Here is a 22,433-nt window from a genome sequence, read left to right as displayed (position 1 = left end):
TTTAAGTCATTGCAGAGATGTATGGATGCAGTCCTCAAAGCTCATGGGAGTCATATACAATATTAATTCTTTTTCCACTGCACCATGACTTTATATTCTATGCTGTACATTAAGCAATAAGGCTTTTGTCTAATCAAAGTCAGACCTTACTGTCCTAATGAAATTATTAAAAATCAAGCCATGATCATATTTTATTTTAGTAAAACAAGCGTAATCTAGAACCCTTTGCCTTTCATATAAGCCACTTCTGATACCAAATGATCAACTAGAAGTCAAAATATTATTTGTTGTTCTGTAAACTTCGATAGGCGACAAGACTTTTGTCATGTAGTGTACATATTAGATTGTGATTCATGGGGGTCCGGAGCCCATTATAAAGGACCTCTGTAAACATCACAAAACAAAAGGCCTCTAGATGATTTGATTCTTTAAAATAATAATAAAAAGCAACTGTTGTTTTATAATTACTATTTTTTGAGGAACCCATGATCACAATTATAGAAATATGTTGCTAGCTTAATTTTTAAATTGTATAACTCTATTTTTATTTAGTTATTTTTGTCATTTGAAATTTAAAGCGGGGCGTCATGGTGGTGCAGTAAGTAGCACGATCGCCTCACGGCAAGAACGTCACTGATTCGAGCCTCAGCTGGGTCAGATGGCATTTCTGTGTGGAGTTTGCATGTTCTCCTGTAATGACGTGGGTTTTTTCTCCAGGTGCTCCAGTTTACCCCACAGTCCAAACACATGCGCTATAAGTGAATTGGGTAAGCTAAATTGTCCATAGTGTATGTGTGTGAATGAGAGTGTATGGGTGTTTCCCAGTGATAGGTTGCAGCTGGAAGGGCACACGCTGCATAAAACATATGCTGCATAAGTTGGTGGTTCATTCCGCTGTGGCGGCACCTGATGAATAAAGGGACTAAGCCAAAAAGAAAATGAATGTATGAATGAATCTGAAGTTTATGATATGAAATAACTTTTTAGAATTTTTAGAAATAAATAGATTTAGATTTCCAATATTTTCACTTCTATATGGAATGTACACATCTTACATTTGTATTAACGATTTAATTCACTGCACATACAGAGCTTAAATTATTTACATTTTTATTTTTATAAAGTTTAATTGAAAAATTATGATTAAAATGACAAGCTTAGGCAGCATGGTGGCGCAGTGGGTAAGGCTCTCGCTTCACAGCAAGAATGTCACTGGTTTGAGCCTCGGCTGCGTCAGTTGGCATTTCTGGGTGGAGTTTGCATGTTCTCCCCGTGTTCATGTGGGTTTCCTCCGGGTTCTCCGGTTTCCCACACAGTCCAAAGGAACATAGGTGCGGTATAGGTGAATTGGGTGAGTTAAATTGTCTGCAGTGTATGTGTGTAAATAGAAGTGTATGGGTGTTTCCCTGTGATGGGTTGAAGCTGAAAGGGCATCTGCTGCGTAAAACATATGCTGCATAAGTTGTCGGTTCATTCTGCTGTGGCGACCCCTGATTAATAAAAGGACTTAGACGAAAAGAAAATGAATGAATGACAAGCTTATAACTGGTTTAAAAATTACAGTTTTGCTGAACATAAAGCAACATTTACAAAAGTCATTTTGAATCTACTTTTAATACTCCAAATAACTTACAAATATAAAGTGTATTATTTTTAAATGATCAGTTTAAAATACATTTCTACATTTTACATATTTCTAATACCAAAGAGCAAAACAAATCACTCAATTCTCACCTTTGGTGGCATGTTTTTGTAATAATCTTCATTTTTATATTGTGTGTCGTGACTTTTAGTCTGCCTTCGCCGTAGCTCCAGCACTGTATCTTTCCGCGGTAAACTAGTTCCTTGATACGACTAAATTAGCCTCTGTATCATATAACGAGATATATCTAAATTGTAAGTATACATTTCAACCGTATTCATGCATTAATCGTTTATAACACATCATAACATCGCATACATGGGATACTTTCCTCAATCGAAAACTTTTGTTGTATACGTGAGAAAGACTTTTACTTCCGGTTTGCCTTTTCCGGTCCTCTTTCCAGCCTCCCGTTCAAGATGGTGAGTCTTGAGCTTACACGATTGATAAGTGAACGTGTTTTAATGCAAGAATTCCTTTATATGTTTTCAAGTAAAACATATTATTAGGTGGTGTAGTTATCAAAGCAGTTGAATTGTTTATCTTCGGCCCCCAATATTTTACTATTAGACTGTAAGAGAGAAGAGTTTGCGGATATGATTAGCATGTGGCTTCAGCTTCGGTAACACGCGGTATGAGCAGGCCTGATACTGAGGGTTAATATGGAGCAAATTAATGACATGTAGTGCTTTTTTTATTATCGCCATTAATGTGATATGTTGGTTCTGGATGTGTTAAAGTTTATCTGCTGAATTAATATCAAGAGACTGACAGACTGCGGTCTGTCATAATGATTGAGTGTAAACTGAGTTATTGAGGCAGCATCGAAATAATGTATGCGATATATGGAATTATAAATTGAGGTAAAGTTGGTTTTATATTCACGTGTTCATTTAGTGAAAACTTGTGACATGCTTCTTATATTGTTTACTATGGTACTTTGAGTATTCGGTCTGAAATCACATGGAGGTGTGACTTGAAAACAACATTAACACTATTTATTTGACTGAACACTGTTGTACTTTGATACTCTTCGGCTGCTAATATGATTTCGCTATTTAGAATTTGCAAACAATACTTTTCTAAAATTAAATTGAGGAGAAATACTAAGGTTTTCTTGCAGTAATGACAACTAATATTTTCAAAAATTACATTTTTTAAAATATAATTTTTATTTCACAGAAATGCATTAGTTTGTGAGCAATGGCAAGTCTCAAACGCATTTGTAGTTTTTGTTTGGAAAACTGAATGCCCGATATTTCCAGATTTACTATATATTAATATTCAATTATAAGTGTTTTTTTCTGGCTAAATGTAAAATGCGTTATTTTTTTAAATGTGCTCTTACATTCATTGGCCAAAAATTTTATTTTTGCGTTAAATACTAAATGTAATATAACATTCTATAACTTTAAATCATATTAATCAGAATCAGAAAGAGTTTTATTGCCAGGTATGTTCACACATACGTGGAATTTGTTTTCGTGACAGAGCTTCCACAGTGCAACAGGATTACAGAGACAAGACAAAAAATATAATAAATATATTTAAAAAAATAGAAAAGTGCAGTGTAAATGCATGTAAAGTATCTCCTTTAAAGTAACTTTTGTAAAAATGAAATGTTGAATTGTTGTTGATCAAGGATAACACATTTACTTTAAAATAACTCACTTATTTTTATGTGTACCTAGTAAAAGAATAAAGCTGCTGTCACGCTGCACTTTTCTCCCCATAGTCTTCCATTCATATGCACGCGAATGCGTCAGATCGGAAAGTTTTGCAGTTCGCTGCATTGCAAAGTTCAAGCTTGGTGAACTCAGACATGGGAAATTGCATCACATGATTGCGTGAGACCACTCGACGATCAAAACATGACCTTTCTGGATAGAAATTTAAAATATGCACCAATCACCCACTTTGTAAAATGTCTAATCTTGTTTAATCCCGCCCCTTTTCCCAGTGCCATACAACAGAATTTCGCACGCACAAACTCTAGTGTGACCGCAGCATTAGTGATTACTTAATTGCATTCAATTTTAAATTGTTTTGCTTACAAATGGGTGAAACTTGGATGTTAAAAGTTGTATAAAGATTTAAAATTCTAACATATTAGTATTGGGACTGCACTTTGATATGTAGTTTTTAAAGGTCAAGTTCATTTATTTATAAAGCACATTTAAAATCAGTTACAAGATTAACCAAAGTGCTGTGCATAAGTCAAAGTAAATAGACAATGTAAAACAAAATAAGCCAAGAGAAGTGACTGGATAAATGTAAAAATTAAGCACTAGAAAAGACTAGTAAAATAATATTAAAAAGCTAAGCTAAATAGGTACATTTTAGGAGTGATTTAAAATAGACAGTGATGGAGCCTTTCTAATCTCAAGAGGGAAAGTGTTCCATAACCGAAGACCTGCCACAGAGAAGCACTGTCTCCTCTACAAGTCTTCAAAATGATGCTTTTTTAAGTATTTCTAATGTATTTGCTGTAAAGCACACTGAATGACATTTCAGTTAGTTTTTTTTGTAAATCGTGCTAAAAATGAGTCAAGCATCTTTCTTAGCTTATAAAAAAACTAGATACATTCTAATTACAGGGTTCATATTGTCATGGAAAACCTGGAAAAGTCATGGAATTTTGGTATGGCATATTTTTAGGCCTGGAGAAGTCCTGGAAATTAATTAAATGTCTCTATACTTCAATATAGATTATTGTCTTAACTTCTTTTATTTGTCTTTGGCCAAAAACATCCTCACATTATTGGTGCTGTCTAAGCATTATCTAAATAAATTTTACATAGAAACAAAAATAAATTAAAACTAAATATTGTTGCATGTTTTGATATGCTGTATTTGAACTTGCATAGTTTTTCTTATTTACCACAAATATGTAGACATTACATGAAACGTTATGGAAAAGTTATGGAATTTTAGTAGTAAAAATGTATGAAACCTGTAATTAACAAAACAAAAAAAAAGCTTTAGTCTCTTAATGCTTGAAAAAAAGCTCTTCTTGACAGAATTTGTTAAACAATAATAAAAAATGCTTTATTTATTGACTGAAGTGCATTGCTCAAAAGTGGAGGATGTTTCATTCAGAGTTTCTTTTATTCAAATATTTACCTCTTTTAAATGGGCAGACTAAGAAGAGAAGGAACAACGGCCGTGCGAAGAAGGGTCGTGGTCATGTCCAGCCCATCCGCTGCACCAACTGTGCCCGCTGCGTCCCCAAAGACAAGGCCATCAAGAAGTTCGTCATCAGGAACATCGTGGAGGCGGCGGCAGTGAGGGACATCTCCGAGGCCAGCGTGTTCGACTGTAAGAGTCTGCTTTATCCACTAAAACATCCATCCTCAGAGTGCTGTTAATGTGTGCTGGTCCTGATGAAAATGCTGTTTGTTTTGTAGCGTACGTGTTGCCCAAACTCTACGTGAAGCTGCATTACTGCGTCAGCTGTGCCATCCACAGTAAAGTGGTGAGGAACAGATCCCGCGAGGCCCGCAAGGACCGAACACCACCTCCCCGATTCAGGCCTAGTGTAAGTGCACTTGCTAAAGTGAACATTTGTTAAAGGGTTCATTCACCCAAAAATGAAAGTTCTGTTAATAATTACTCATCCTCTTAAATTATTAAATTTGGTTTGACATTTAAAAGTAAAAAGTAGCACTGGGCAAAAATTAATCGCATTTATTATAAAGGTTTGTTTTGACGTGTGTGTGTGTGTGTGTGCTCATGCTCTGTATATTATGTATATATAAATACACAGGCATGCATAAATTTAAGAATGTTTATATTTGGATATAAAATATATATGTATATGGTACAAATTATGTGTTTAAATATCTATGTGACAATTATTGTATAGTTTTTTTCTATGTAAGTGTATCACACACATTTAAAACAGACTTTTATTTTGGATGTGATTGTTATTAGTCTTTACCAAGCAATAGTAAAACATATATTGTATAATAAATAATTTGTTGATAATATAACATTTTGTATTCATAAGTGTGCATTTTTTCAATATTCCCCCAAGATTAGTAGTGTTTAAAGAAAACTTTGTGTATTAAGAGAGATAAAAAGTCAAAGCAAGATATTTATATACTTTATTAAAGGATTTTGGTATCATATTTTTGAGAACTTTCAACTCCCTACTACTTATTTCTCTTTATCGTTTATTTTTTTTTTTATTTTATGAATTTAATTGTCTACTTTTTGTATTGGTGTTAATGTAGATGTAAAGATTGTGAATGTAATTTGATTCAGTATTTTTGTGTAATTTTCAGTTATTAATGCCTTGCTGTTATTGTTCAAACATTGATAAAAAAAAAAAAACTTATGTCATTCCAATTCCCAAAGACATCTTTGTAACACAAATTAAGATATTTGATAATACAGGGCAAACGTCGTCACTGACGTATTACCTCAGTTCTGCATGTGATGCTTGGGCATGCGGACAGAGTATACTGCGCAGCACTTCTAAACATGCACCCTATACTGACACTGAACAGAAGAAACTTGAATAAAGTCATTATTTTAGTTTTCTATGTGCCCACAAGTATTAATTGTAGCATGTGGACAGTTTTTGAGGATGTTATCTGGTATTTTTCTGGACTTTGAACAAGATGAAGCCTTTTTATCTATGTAGGATGAGAGAGCTCTACTTTATGTTCTGAAGATGAACGCGAGTCTCTGGAGTTTGGAATGACATGAGTGCAGGTCATTAAAAAATAACAGAATATTGATTTCTAGGTGAACTAAACCTTTAGGGCACAGGTGTCAAATGCAGTTCCTGGAGGGCTGCCGCCCTATACAGTTTAGTTCCAACCCTGCTTCAACACACTTACCTGTAGGTTTTAAACAAAAGTGACTCAATTAGTTTGATCAGGTGTGTTTAATTAGGGTTGAAGCTAAACTGTGCAGAGCTGTGGCCCTCCAGGAACTGGATTTGACACCTGTGCTTTAGGTTGTGAAGCACTGAACACTGTTTCTGGGTCCAAACATCTACTCAGTTGAATTGAGAAAAATATTTCCGTAATATATTCACATAATATTCCCAAGACCACTGTTAGGCTTGTGACACATTAAATACCCATTTTCCACAGGCTGGTTTGCAGCAAGAGTCTAGTTATAAAATAGTTTTTTTGTATTTTGACACCCAAAACATCATTGAGCTAGAAGTAGCACTTGCATCTGGAGCTGAGAGCGGGGCTACCGTTAAGTTCTTGGCACATTGAAATCTGAAATTTTTGTTTGCGGTATTTATTTATTTTTTGTATATATATGCGAAAAATTTGTCACAAACACACCGAGTCTAATGCATATTAATGAATCCATTACAAAAATGCAAAACATTTCGAAGTCAGTTTAAGCAGTGATACTTTGTTCTCCTCTCTTCTCCAAAGGAATGAGGAATAGGCTGCATGTTGTGTTCATCCAATACTGCATAGAGAGGAAGGAGAGATCAGCTCATTATCAAAGAGCTGCGCTACGATTATCCCGAAATGCAAAGTTTGTTTCAGGAAATCAGTTAAATTTTGATACATTGCTTGTGATACTGAACACATTCACATACGTAAACAAATCCTGAACAGAGACTGGCAGTAATAGATGGTGACGTGTCGAAGTAACGGACCGAAAGTGGACCATGCTTTCTAATATAATGTCTATGGGCAGTATGTCAAATGTATAATCACACACACACACACTTCAAGCAACAGCCGTGGAGATGAGCGCCAGTCACTGAATCCAGCATATAGGGGCTCTCAATTGTCCTACACATTCTGTCTTTATTTTATGCACTGTGTTTGTCAAAGTTATGTAGCTCAAATGACGGCATTCTGTCTTTTGCTTTTCGCGTTTACGGTGGCTCTAAACTCTCAAAACATCTCTCAAAGTATTTTCTCATATGAGAAAAGCGGGAAAAAACAAACACGGTTTGAATTTTTTTATGACGGACTAAAGTTTCAGAGGCAGTGTGTCAATACGTGAGGTTGAATTTATCGTTTAGTGTGCGAACATTACGGTTGAAAATTTTGAATTCAGTGTGCAATAACCTATACCGTGACCACAGTGAGGGCCATATTTGAAATAGCATCGCTTTTAATTCTTGTATATATAATTTACGGTGCACTACAGGAACATTATTATCATGCACAATCTCAGTCTATACAAAATATGGTGCGTTATGTTAGAGCATGTTAAATTCACTGTTTGGATGCTGAAGTAGGTTTGCAAAGTTGACATTAATAACAACACATCAGTAATAACGCATTTGTGTTTGGTGCTTCTGCATTTGAGTTGCTGGGAGAGATGAGTCGTATACAGTAATGTCAAACCTGGCTCTACAGTAGCTCTACCCAGTGGAAAAGCAAAAAAAAAAAAAACGACTAGCCAGATGAACTAGCAACAGTTTAGTGCTAGTGGAAATGGGCTAACAATGTCTCTTTTGCAAAATCATATTGTTCATTGCTGCATCCCTTCAATATTTAAACCAATTATAAAAAATGAATCGCTGTCTGTCCATCTGAGATTATGCATGGATATAATCATTTACAATCATGATTTTCAATAGTATCGCAGCACACTGAGTGTGTATTAGTAGCAGTTGGTGTTTGTTTGGACCCAGAAGTTTAGCAAGCTGATGAAGCGCCACAGCTGCAGGACATTAAACTTGATGTTTTATGTAGTGCACTTGAAGTTTTGTGTGGATCTCAGCATTTTCTATTTCTCTGTTTTCCTGCAGGGTGCTGCACCCCGAGCTCCACCAAAGCCCATGTGAATCACTTCATCTTCACATCCTGTGCATTTTTATGCAGAAAAATAAAACAAAAAATATCTGAAACAGATCCAGGTGTTCCTGCTGTTTTTATAGTTTGTTTCTGCTCTGTGGGTTGAGTTTGAGGAGCTCAGTCATGTTTGATCATCCTTAAAGTCTTAAGTAATGTTATCATTTTGTTATTATGACTGATAAAACATCTCTTATTACTGTATATTTAACTTCTGAACAACATCTATCAGTTTATAATCTGCTGGCCTGAATAGAGCACTCACTTTGGCACAAATCAATTTCTTATTTTTACACCTTTATGAGGTTTTGATATTTTACATATTGAATTTAATGCAATCAGTTTTAGAATCTATCTACATTAAATTTAAAGCACACCTTTAAAGTAATAGGACTGCGTTATTATAATACTTATTAATATTGTGTCTTTAAGGAATAATAAAGGCAAAGGTGTGCATTGATGCGTTATATTTGATTGAAATATTGTTCTTTAATTCAATAATTTATCTGATCTTTGAATTGATTTACACAGAACTGTTGAAATTAGTTTAAGGCAAGCACTGCGTGAGTTACTACTACGATTAGCAATAATCATTTAGTTTACTTCAGTGGATTAGTAATTACAGCAACTGGTTACTCGAAGGGTCTAGATGCAGACTTGGTCCAGTTCCATACAGAGCTGCATGCAATGCTTTTAGTGTCAATGCCTACCCTTACCCCTCACATTAACACCACTAGCTTCCATAGATATTAGTTCTCGCCTACACTATTGTTGTCTTTTGGAAGGAATGTGTCAATAGAGCCGCCATTTTAGTACAGGATAGCGCCCCTTTGAAATAAATGTGGAACCAAAGTGTAGTGGAGTACTGGCCATCAAGAGCCACAGATATAAACGCATATCTATGATCGGGAGTTTTCCCGCTGGTCAGTGTGCAAATATATATTTTTAATTTTACATCACTTTCTACATCGAAGTGTTCACATGGGCATTCCTAACAAAGAGTGTGTGTTTGTGTGAATGGAGATGTGTTATCCTCCCTCCCTGTTAAATATGATCTAATCTGTGTCCTGAAACACCACCTGTCCTGCTTTCACTTAATTCTAATGGACAGAGTGATTCATTTGTGAATGAATCTCCGTTATGAATGATTTGTGTGAACCATCAATATCTCTGCATCTCAATTTGCATATCCACCTTTCTGATCTAAATGATATATAACATTTGTAATATTCAATCATTTAGGGTGGACAGTATGCACGTTGAGGCGCAGGCACCGTCATGTTATCAGGCACCCTTATAAGTTATGTCAAAAACAAGCCGTTACTTCACTTAGCAGACAATAATACAAGTTTCTGCCATCAGCGTCTTGTCATATTTCATTTACATTGTTTGCTAATTTTAATCAACCAAACTAGCATAAGGCTAGAATTTAGTGTGATTTGGTGCTACTTTGCCTTATGGTGAATGCAGTGAGAGACTGTATTATCATCAATCATTAATAATGTTACTTGTTGAGCACAAAAGTTCATAACATACAAAAATGTAAAAAACTAAATCTTACCTATGAAATGTGACGCCTTTATGCTTTGTTTGCTCATTACTACACCCGTACACCGCTAAAGTCCAGTATATTTACATTGGCTTTAGTTTTGACTAGTGCGGTTGAATGACTTTAGTCCTGGGAGCACTGTACAAATATGGCGGCAGTATTGAATCATGCTTAGGGCCCGTATGTGACATCTAGTGTGTGTGTGTATATATATATATATATATATATATATATATATATATATGTATCAGTGGTGTAGTCGGGACTCCGTATGCCTACTTTTTTCCACTAGCTCTTTGGGTATTACGACTTCTGAGGATCAATAATTGCGTATACCCTCAGTATACTTGTTTTGCTGATTGGACTTCCCTAATTTATGCGTATTCGCATCTCTTAACTGTATACCAAGTGCTTTTTTTTAACTCTCATCTTAATTTGTTGCAATTGGTGCATTTTTGTTCATATTTTGCGCCATTCCCTGCCCCTGACGACCACAGCAGCTGTGAGAAAATTTCATGAGTTTTTCAAAGTCTGAATGATGTCTCGCTGAAACGTTCCGGTAAAATAATAAAATAGCATGGGCAGGTTGGGTGGGTAACAGTACACAACCTTTTTTTTAGGACTACACCACTGATCAATACACACATCCACGGTTAGTTAGCCTACCACAAAGCAAAATTTACCTGGCCCAAATCTGGCCCACACAATCAGCTTTTGCTTGGCCCACACGCCACAGTGAATTACAGCATATGACGACCAAGTCTGGCTTCCATACAAGGGCCAAACATCTGGGCCAAGTCTCAGCCAAGGTAATAACCCATAATTGGGCCAGATATGTTGGTGTGAGACAAATGCAATGAATTTGATAAACCCATGAAACAAACCGATTAGTAGAATTTTTCTTTACTCAAAAATAATTTTAAAAGTATTTTTAAAGAGGGTCAAGATAGGCCAAACTAACATGGCCCACATATACATTTTTAACATCTGGGTCAAATACTACATTTGATCTGGCCCATATAATGAGGTCACATTTGGGCCAAGTCAGTTTGCTATGTGGGATGTAGGACCGGCCTGGTACATTTGGGGGTCCTAAGCAGAATAATTTTGGGGCCCTACCTTGCTCTAAATAGTAGAGTATCGCCATTGCAATTCAGCCGACAATATTTTATTGATTTTATTGCTTAATAAATACATTCAATGAAACAGAAAAGTAAAGCCTGATTTCTTCTACCTAACTGTCTGAATGGTTTGTACATTTTAAAACAGCTCTTTTTGTGTCAACTAACAGCTTGAAAAATGAAGAATTAAACAATATTTAATAAAGGAACCAGTGATTCCTACTTTGCGACCTTCTAAAACACATTGCATTAATTTAGCAAACAGATTGAAGATTCTATAATAAGATCGTAGGTTGATTTATTTAATTTTTTTATAAATCCCAAAAGCAAAAACTCTGCAATAAAGCGACACTAAACAATAATTTATTAAATGCAGTACTTAGTAATAAAATATACATCCTGAACTCAAAACTCAAAACAACCACAACAACAACAAAACAATTAAGATTAATGCAAAATTGATCCATAAATAATCTATATATCTATGTTTATATATATATTCATTAATTTTCTTTTCAGCTTAGTCCCTTTATTAATCCGGGGTCGCCACAGCGGAATAAACCACCTATGTATCCACCACATATTTTACGTAGCGGATGCCCTTCTAGCTGCAACCCATCCCTGGGAAACATCCATACACACTAATTCACACTCATACACTTCGGACAATTTAGCCTACCCAATTCACCTCTACCACATGTCTTTGGACTGTGGGGGAAACCGGAGCAACCAGAGGAAACCCACACAAACGCAGGGAGAACATGCAAACTCCACACAAAAACGCCAACTGACCCAGCCAAGGCTCGAACCAGCGACCTACTGACTGCGCCACTGCGTCGCCAATATATTTACTTTTTTACCTGCAGTTTATTTCTCAAAAATGCTAGGCCCCTGAATCTGAAGTGGCTTGAAGCTAAAATATAAATCACACACAACAAACACTTTCACTGGTCACTTTTTTCACTCTTTCAATTGAGACTTGCAGTTTTTATTGAGCAACTCTGTAGTTTTCCATCATTATAATTGTTTTGATATAAACATATATCAAAATCTATTTTTAATAAATCTTTTTTGTTACATGTTAACTTCTATGATTTTTTCATATTAGTCAAACATCGTGCAGCAATATACAGTGACAAACCAATGACAAACAAATGACAAATTAAAAACACTCACCTCCTCTTTCTCTACCTATGTGGGACGAGGACAATCTCCTATAACCTGCAATAACACAAGAAAACACAGATCAAATATGAAAATAAATTTAAAACAAAGTAAATAAATAAAAGTAAATAAATAAATTAAAATTAGTAAATTAAAAACAAAAGGAAAAATTTGAACAAAACAAAGTGAAAATGAAAAAAGTACAACAAAACAAATGAAATAATCAGAAAACAAGAACGCAAATAAAAACTGATTAAAGAAATTGTGCTCTTTAAAATTACTCTTTTCTCAGAAATCTCAAGATTCGCACAGAAATGCTCTGCAAAAGTCGCCTCGTCTCTCAAAAAACAGATTGAGATGAGTTGGGTTGTTTTAATATGCAGTTTATTTCATAACACGCTCAACGAACTTGAACGATCAGAGCGCCATCTTAGATCAACCCGCGGCCTGCGCCCCCCTCCTTCTCCCCCCACCACTAATGACAAATAAATAGAACGAATAGAATGCCGTGACGTCACAGAACAGCATAGTTCAGAATTCCTCAAAGTGACAAACAAACGAGTACAGTGAACAGTGAGTTAATGACTTTAACGACTTGTTTTGCATCTCAAATAGCGAATAATATGTCAGCTGTGTTTTTTACTCGAGTTAATACGATCACGACTGACTTTGTCAACGATAATAATCAGAGTGACATGATGGCTTCTCCTACACCTCCTACCATGATGAGAAGCCCAACAGGTAAGATGAGAGTTTACAAAAACGGTGTATTCCCACGTATTATTTAATAATACAGTAAATTATTCAGTAAAAAGTAAAATAATAATAATATATTGCCATGTAAGGTTATTAACGTACAGACTTAAGAGGCAAATATGCAACGTCTCTTCATAGTAATGTGTTTTTTTGTGTTTAGTTATGGTTTTGTATATATTTGTGACTGAGCCCTGCTGTCATTTTATGTATTGACATTCTGGCTTTTAAGTTTTTTCTTTACACTCAACAGAAATTGTGCCTTGTTAACGTTACTTGGCATTTTTGTATTACTTTAATTGAAATCCTATGTGTAGACCTACACAGTCATTTTCTTAGTTTTTGATGGTGTGGAGGAATATTTGTTATACTTTAGCAAACTGAGTGAGAATATTATATTTAAATCTTTATTTGTTTAAGCAGGGATGAATGAATACAATTGAGGTAAAGTTGGTTTTAAATTCACACATTCTGACTTTCTCCTTAATAATATAATAACAGAAAAATATTGTTTTAAATTCTAAATATTAACAGCCAATGACTGTCATCGTACAAGATTGTTTACTGTCCCTTAAATAGTGCTAATGTTGATTTGAAGTCCTACTTACATGCGATTTCAGACCCAGTATTCAAATTAGCATGGTCAACATTATATATGGACCGTTAAATGAACAAATGTGCAAATATAAATCCAACTTCATCTCAATATTAATAAATGTCTATAGCTCTGTTTCTGTAACTGAAGTTCTGGAGCAAGACTTCTCTTTTCATTTGGATTTCTAAGACTGATTGTTAAATGTTTCAGGTTATAATTTCTCACATATTTCTTAACTGAAGATCCAGAGCGAGAGAAATTGTTCAATTTGAGTTTGACGATTGCTAATGGAAAGTTGAAAAAATGTTGATTTATTTTCATTAGTTTTTTTGTGGTGGAGAAGTGGTGCTTGAGGAAGAATGTAGATGTAGCACCCACTGACAAAAAAATAAAAGGCTACATAAATTTGAATAAACATTGTGATGGTGATTGTTAAATAGCTCAAACTATAACTGGTAAAACTCCGAATTTTGACTAAAAATGAGTGATTATAATAGTTTGCATTTTGTGTGAGCGGGAGTGAAATGTTTATTTTTGCTAAATAGTTGCTTATAGGATTTTTCCTTAAGTCTAATATGGGCTTATGACTTACCGACTATTTGTCAGCTTGTATTTGTCATTTTAAGTAATAGAGATGATTTGCAATTCCATGTAATAAATGTTAGCTTTTAAACATTTTCTATTATAATTGTACATTTATTATTGTTGTTTCTTTTGTGTGATTGTCTTTTATATTTCTAATTTACAAAAGTGTGTTTATTTTAAACCTGTGGTTAAAGAGTTTTCTAATGTTTTCCTGTTTATTTCCATTCTTTTAGCAAACCCAGAGAAAGGAAGGAAAGGGAAAAGAGCCTCTGCTTTCTTTAAGAGAGCATGGAAGGCTGCAAAGCGCCCTTTCCTTTGCTGTGACCGGGACAGAGTGGTCCCCTTTGAATCACAGTCAGATATCGACGATTTCGAGCATCTGCCTGTTCCGGGTCCCTCCAGGACCGTCGCAGCACATGCAGACCTTGAGCCGGTGTGGCAGCCAGGCCAGGTCTGTGAAAATCCTCAGCCGTTGAGTGTTCCGGGCCCCTTCAGCATCAAGCAAACAGCAGATGTGGCAAATGCAGATCCGGCCCGTCCTGAGTCCTCAACGGCCCTCACAGGTCATGTTGAACCTGAGCAGATGCGTCCGCCAGTCCAGGTCTGCGACCGTCTCGAGTCGTTGGCTGTTCCAGGATCATCCAGGATCAAGCCAACGACCATCGCAGATCATGTTGACCCTGAGCAGATGCGTCCGCCAGTCCAGATCTGTGAAGACCCTCAGCCGTTGAGTGTTCCGGGCCCCTCCAGGATCAAGCAAACAGCAGATGTGCAGAATGCAGATCCGGCCCGTCCTGAGTCCTCAACGGCCCTCACAGGTCATGTTGATACTGAGCTGGTGTGTCTCCCAGGCCAGATCTGGGAAGATCCTCAGCCAATCAGTGTCCATGGTCCCTCCAATATTACGAAAATGACGGATGCAGATTCGGCCTGTCCTGAGTCGCCTCCGTCTGTTCAAGACCCCTCGAAAATTGATGGGACTGATGGTGAGTCCTCCTGAATTTGGTTCATTTTAGTTCTGCCATCTGTTATTTTTTATGCTTTGCTGTTTTTAGCTTATAAATCAGACAGTGTCAGTTGTTAAACTATTGGTTGTGTATTAACTAATACAGTGCTATACATATATGAGTACACCCCCCACAAATCTCTCATTTAAATGAATATTTTCTATAGGATGCTTTACAATATTATATTTGTGCGTGTACATTAGTTTAGTCAGTACTGAAGCCAAATCTGGAGCTTATCTAACAAAATAATTACAATAATGGTTAAAAATTAGTAGCCCAAATTTATATGTTAGGACAAAATATTAAATTTAATTTTCAAAATGAGCAAAACTCTAAGAGAAACTAAAAATATAGTTAATTTTGTTGAAATGTTGTCGTTTGTAATTTTTTTTTTGCAATATTTTGCATGAATTTAAATGTGTTATCTTTCCATTTTTAAAGATGTTCTGTGACTAAAATATTATTTTAATAAATAAATCTGTTTAATAAATCTGTTTTGTTCAAATGCACCAATATATATTACCCATATTCACAGAGAAATGGATAAAGACATTCATTTTCAAAATGGGGTGTACAGCATATATGAATATGCTGAGCACTGTAGCTGCAGCTCTGTTCATGGAGATGTTTCTGTTTGTTTTCTTCATTTTAGAAAAACCCAAGAAAGGAAGGAAAGGCAAAAGAGTCTCTGCTTTCTTTAAGAGAGTATGGAAGGCTGCAAAGCGCCATTTCCTGTGTTGTGACACAGATATAGTCCAGTATCTTACACCACAGCCTGAGCCCGAGCCCGAGCCAGAACCAGAGCCAGAGTCAGAGTCAGAGTCAGAGCCCGAGCTGGAAGATAAAGCGGACTCTGAGGCAGTGTCAGTTGAAGTTACACCTGAAAACGCAGAACCAGCTGACCCTGAGTCAGTATGTCTGCCAGGCCAGGTTCCTGAGGAGCCTAAAAAGGCTTCTGGGCTCACTTTTGGTAAGTCATCATTTCCTTCTATGTTTAGTAATTCATAATTAATATAAATTAGTAATCAATGTACTCCTGTGATTCTGATGGAAGTTACTGCTTTTAGCTCATTGCATTAGATCCAGATTCAAAGGATAGGAGTCATTTATTTGATCTGTTTCATACTAGACAATCCAAGTTAATCTCCCTGCTCTTTTTCTGTTTTTCAGGATCTATGGTGGCTCTTTTTGAAGTGAAAGACCTGATTGGAGAAGGAAGTTTTGGCAAGGTGTATCTGGCATCTCACGTATTTAATGAGAGATCAAAGGTAGGGAACTATTTTTGAAATTCAGTCAACATTTTCCTCCTGATTATTAAATATAGATAATTTGTTGGCTTTAATTTCACTTGTTGTTGTTTCTCCGCAGGTTGCCCTGAAGTGGATCAAGAAGCGTGAACAGGACCGTTATCTCCACATTGTAAGTTGAATAATTCACACAACAGTGAAAATGTGCGGACCATTTACTCATCCTTCACTTGTCACGTACCTGTTTGGAGCACTTTAAACGGAACTCAAAAGCAGATATGTGGGAAACAAGTAGCCACTGACTTCCATTGTAGAAAAAGAAAATGCTTATGAAGTCAATGCTTACTGGTTTTCAACATTCTTCAAAATGTCTTCTTTTGTGTTCAGCAGAAGAAATAAACCCAGAGAGAAGTTTTGTACACATGAATGTAGGGCTGTGGAATTAATTCAAATTCATTTAACATTAATGGAGATAAAGATGATCATTGCGTCATATCGCGGACCCTTGTAAAGCAGTCTGCATTCATTTCTACACACAGCTCAGTTTCACGTGGAAATCAGTGAAATCATGTAGCGTGACTTTTGCAGCACGGGATGTGCTTGATTTATTAGAGTGTATATGATTGATTCATTGATGTCTTCAATAGTGCTAAAGAGAGCTTGTGCTGTTGTGTGCATGTGCTCAGCCTCAGAGACGGACAGAACACACATGTAGAGTCCTCTTTTAGCTTAAACTGCATGACTAAATGCTCAAATACAAGCAAAAATGTGTCAAAACATGGAGCTTAGTGATTATTTACTTCGTGACAAGTTTTTGTTACTGTACTTTGTGTCATTCTGCTTTGGTAATATCTTTGAAATCTGTTTTTTTTCTAGGATGGTCATTCCACACCTGTGCTTGCGGAAGTGGCAATGATGCTTAGGCTGATGAATGCCCCAACTTGTCCCAGCATCATCACATTACACCACTGGATTGAGAATGAGAACGACTTCGTTCTCATTCTGGAGTACCCACAGTCATGCCAGAACTTGGCTCATTACGTCAGACGTACATTGGACATTGATGAAAACCAAGCACGCCGGTTAATGCGTCAGTTGGTACAAGCTGTCAAGTTCTGCGCTGAGCGTGGAGTTTTCCATGGTGATATACACCCGGGGAACATCCTGGTGACTCAACCCCGATTAGAGCTCAAATTGATTGACTTTGGTTGTGCTCGGCCAATTACCAGCGAGCCTTTCAAAAGCAGCGATTATCGAGGTGAGTTGGCATTTTGTTAGTTTCTTTGGTCACAGTATTGTCTTATGAAATGACTGAATTCTGAACCCGTCTCTCTTACAGGAGCCATATTTTACAGACCACCTGAGGTTTTAAGGGATCCCACATTCTTTCCTAACCCGGCATACGTCTGGACATTAGGCATCATCCTGTATGAAATATTGCATGGACAATTGGCCTTTCGCACCACACATTCGATAATCATTGGAGACCTTCAGACAGACCTCACCTTATCGTCAGGTAAGCAGACACCTCTAAACAATCTCAGCCTCAGTGACAGAATAAAGTATGTCAGTCACAAGTAAAAAGGATTAAATATAATGGTTACAGGCACTGTAGATATTAAAGTCATTGAATTGTGGATGTTTTGTAATTTGATGTAGTAAGATTTAAACACCTTCATGAATCTTGAGTATGCAGACATGTTTCACACTCTCTGTGACACTTTTCAGAATGCCTGGACCTGATTTCCCAGTGTTTGATTCGTAATCCAGAGAAGCGACTACAGTTACATCAGGTTGAAGAGCACCGGTGGTTCAATCCAACGAGCCCAAATCCTGTGCAGCAGCTAGACAAGAGGAGGTAGAGGAACACACCGAGCACAACACTACATCTTCATTCTTTCTTTGCTTCATGCTATTCCTGTTGTTTTCTCTTCTGCTCTTTTTAGAGTTACAAGTCTTATTTGACCTTCATATTCTGCTTTAATAACTTTGTGTTATTTCTGATTGTTTTTCTTCATTTTAGAAAAAACTAAAGAAGCGAGGAAGAGGAGAGCACCATTTGCAGAAATGTCATTAAAGGGACACTTTACCCAGAAATTCAGTTATTAGTTACTCTGTAATTCCAAACCCCCAAGACCTTACTTTCCTTCAGTGTCAGTTCATGACGTGTGTTGATGAGAGCTCTGTCCTGTAAACACGACACACATACAGTGCAGTCCAGTACTTCTGAAGTCATTAGTTTTGTTTGATTATTTTTGTGTTTTTCTTTCTGCATAAAAGAAGTTTCGGTTCAAAATGACAGCTGTAGCTCCAAACCCCTGACACCTTTCTTCATCTTCAGAAAACAAATGAAAATATTTGAGATGAAATCAAACCATGAGAGCTCTGTCCTGCACTGTATGTGTGTCCACTGCTGACGTTTACCTCAGGTGTGTCCACGTATTGTTTAAATCAGAGGAAGTCGCGCAGACCTCTGGGTTAAACGTCAGCAGTGCGACACATACAGTGCACTGGGCTCTTATGAACGTGTGGTTTGAGGGTCAGAGAGCTCTCAGATTTCATCTAAAATGTTTTAATTTCTCAATATGAACTGAACATGAATATGAACTGAGGACATGAGGTGAGCAATTAATGACAATAATGGTAATTAATGAAACTCTGAAACTGGACTGACACAGTTTCAATGTTCTTCGATGTTAAGCTGCTTTGACACAATCCACATTGTAAAAGCGCTATAGAAATGAAGATGAATTGAACTGAATTAATGATAAAACTCCATTAGGAAATCCTTGTGTTGTCACAGTTGTCTCCTCTAAAGTGTCATCAAAGATCTGCTCAACTATTTTCTACCTCATAAATGAATCTGGTGTTCTGTCATAAGAGAGACTGATTGTTTTAGCATTAAGTGTTCATAATTGTTTTGTAATGAATTGTTCTTTGAATTGTTTTGTAATTAATTGCTTTTCTATATTGTTGGCTAATAATTCAAATAAAATCATGTGAATCAAACTGAAGCTCTGATCATCATTTCTGTGAGTTTTCTAAATGACTCCTTACTCAATTAAATAGATAGTTCTCCCTAAACTATTTACTCCAAACCTGCTTATGAGTGTCTTTCTTCTGTTGAACACTAAAGAAGATACTTTAAAGAAATCTGAAAATCTGTACCCATTGATGTCCATAGTAGGAAAACAAATACAATGGAAGTCAATAGTTACAGGTTTCCAGCATTTTTCAAAATAGCTTCTTTTGTGTATAACAGAAGAAACTCATAGTAAGGGCTGAGGAAAAGATGACAGAATATTCATTATTGGGTGAAGAAATGTTTTTAACAAACCAGTAGTGCCATATACTATGTTTAACACAGATTTGTGGAGTCTGTTTAGCCAAATGGAACCAAAGAGTAGGTTTAACTATTAGACAATATGTTGTTTTATATTACAATATATACAACAAAGAGTGTACTGGGATAATCTCTGATTTAAAGGGCACATTGGTGTAGGATTGGGTTTTAAAACCACAGCGGTTCGAACTGTAGTTCTGCCGAATGGGCAGTATTAATAGCTATAAATGTGGGAGAGCGTTGATATTATGTGATTGTATTGTATTGCAATATGGAACAGTTAAGTGTAAATCAAAAGTAATTCACAAATACTTGAAAATGAAATTATTTAATGACAATAATTCTCTATTGTTACAACAGAATTAGTTACAAAATAATTGTATAAAATGATCAAATATGAAATTATAAAAGCATATGATATAAATTGTACCCAGCTTAAATGTTAAATTAAAGTTACCAGAGGTAGAAGGAGAGACACAGGGGGAGGGAGAGAGAGACAAAGAGAGCAGGCCCAGAAGTTAGCCTGACTGCAGTAGAGTCAGAGAAGATTCAGAGGTGGAGAGGACCAGAGGAGGAAAGCAGACCAGGAAAGACAGGCCAGGAAAAGAAAAGAGACAGAGCAGCGTTTTACCACCTATTTTGTATCTTTCCTGACCATGTGACTAAAGCCCAAATGTTGAGACATTCAAACTGACCAATCAACATGTGACCACATCGTAAAACCCCCAAAATCCACATACCAGGCCCTGATCTTATCAGTATCTGCCTTTGGAGCCAGTATGGACCTTCTTGAGTCAAAAATACATGTTTTGTCATGTAAACAAATGCATATAATAATTTAGCCTCTTACATTGGTATTTCTATTTCATATTTAATATAAGTCTTTTGTGTCCCCAGAATGTGTCTGTAAAGTTTCAGCTCAAAACACCCATCAGATTATTTATTATAGCTGTTTGAAGTGTTTATATTATAGCTGAAAAAAAGTTGTTGCTGTTTTTTTGTACTGGCCCTTTAAGGCTAGTCCTCCCTGCCCACCGTTCCCACCTGCCATTTCAGCAATCGCTGCCCTCGGCTGCCTCAGGAAGCAAATCTCTCATGTGTGTGAGAAATACTACAGTAAGAACTTTAACAATCAGTATTTGATGTATTTTTAGTGGCGTTGCAACAATGAGTTACACACAATGTCCTTACAAAGTTCACACACACACATAGCGCAGACACATACACAAACACACAGTGTAGACACACACACACACACACACACACACACACATAGAGAAAGACAGCGCGTTAAGCTTTTGCACGCATATGTGACAGGATACAGGTTAATATCCACTGCTGTATGGATATCTCTTATATTAATGTACAAAATAAACCTGATTTAACGTAGGATTGAAGCGTCTTCTTTTATAATTGTTCTGACTCGCTGATGAAGTGAATCTGAAGTGAATCGCTGTAATTCATCACACACATGCTCTGTTTTAAAACATGTTAAACTTGTAAAACTCACTCTTGATCAGGTTTGATGATGATTGATGATCCTAGCGAACTGAACAGACCTTTTATTCCCGGCTGCTTTGCGCTCGTCCTCTCTTGATGATATGATTATACACATGACTACCAGGACATGTTAATACGCAGCTGTCAATCAATATTGGTGGGCGGGGGGACCGCACTCCTACGTAAAGTTGCGGTCGATCTGAAAACCGCTCCAATTGGTCCACCGTTTTTATGTTGTTAAATTTGAAAAAAAGGACTGGGTGTGTTTATTTCACCCTAATATGACAGTTTATACACTATACTTACACACATTTCTGTCCAAACAGCTTGTAAAGTAGATTTTTCACCATAGGTGCCCTTTAAACAGCAGAGTTTCACATTGTTAAACTGTACACTGTTAACCCTTACTGTAGATTATGCAGTAAATAACTGTAAAATAGCCAGTGTTTTGCTGTAATAAAAGGAAGCAATATTTTACTGTAAAATGAGCAGGATTTCTATGAAACTGTGTAGTGCGAAGAATAAATTATAGTAATCTACTTTTATGTAGCCATTACAGGTAGTAACTGTGATAATAAATGGTAAATTACTGTTCAACTGTTACTGAGCCATCTACTCTGATGCTTTTAATGTTCTTTATATAGAAAAGTGCGTTTATCTTAATGCAGAAAACAATGATTTAGACATTGACACAAACACATACACAGGATGTCTGTCTTATTCTAAACACAAAACTGTGACAAAACTTTTCAGAATATGTTGGCCCTTTAAGGGAGCCAGGTGTTTGATTTGTTTACTTGTGAGTGCTCCATTCTCTGTTTAGCAGTTTAGATGCAGAGTCTGATGTTTTAAGCTGTGGTGTAAAGTAACTAATTACAAATACTCAAGTTACTATAATTGAGTAGTTTTTCTCAGAAATTGTAATTCACTAAGTAGTTTTAAAAATGTGTACTTTTACTCTCCATCGAGTACATTTTTAGTGCAGTATTGGTACTTTTACTCCAATACTTTCCTTCAACCTGCAGTCACTACTTTATATTTTCCTGTCTATGTGAATTAGAAAAATCAGTCCTGTGATTCCTGTCCAATCAGATAAATCACATCATAATGAACTACCTCAAGACATGGGTGATTTATAA

The 22,433-nt window shown here is 36.3% G+C and overlaps 2 protein-coding genes across 2 annotated transcripts; both read left to right on the top strand.

Annotated features, from left to right (window-relative positions):
- The first annotated feature begins 1,990 nt into the window (after window positions 1-1,990).
- rps26l (ribosomal protein S26, like) lies at window positions 1,991-8,490 on the top strand. The gene is made up of 4 exons (XM_056460484.1): window positions 1,991-2,064; window positions 4,783-4,960; window positions 5,050-5,180; window positions 8,388-8,490. Exons 1-4 carry the CDS (start codon window positions 2,062-2,064, stop codon window positions 8,421-8,423), a joined length of 348 nt encoding a protein of 115 aa, XP_056316459.1. The 5' UTR covers window positions 1,991-2,061; the 3' UTR covers window positions 8,424-8,490.
- Window positions 8,491-15,768: 7,278 nt separating this feature from the next.
- Window positions 15,769-18,313, top strand: LOC130230245 (serine/threonine-protein kinase pim-2-like). Its single transcript, XM_056459200.1, has 6 exons — window positions 15,769-16,174; window positions 16,375-16,472; window positions 16,573-16,623; window positions 17,328-17,709; window positions 17,791-17,967; window positions 18,180-18,313. Exons 1-6 carry the CDS (start codon window positions 15,769-15,771, stop codon window positions 18,311-18,313), a joined length of 1,248 nt encoding a protein of 415 aa, XP_056315175.1.
- Window positions 18,314-22,433: the final 4,120 nt, after the last annotated feature.

This window comes from Danio aesculapii, chromosome 6 (assembly GCF_903798145.1).
Source record: "Danio aesculapii chromosome 6, fDanAes4.1, whole genome shotgun sequence".
Taxonomy (NCBI): Eukaryota; Metazoa; Chordata; class Actinopteri; order Cypriniformes; family Danionidae; genus Danio; species Danio aesculapii.
Note: the sequence above shows the minus strand (reverse complement) of the source record. Positions and strands in the feature narration are given on the sequence as shown.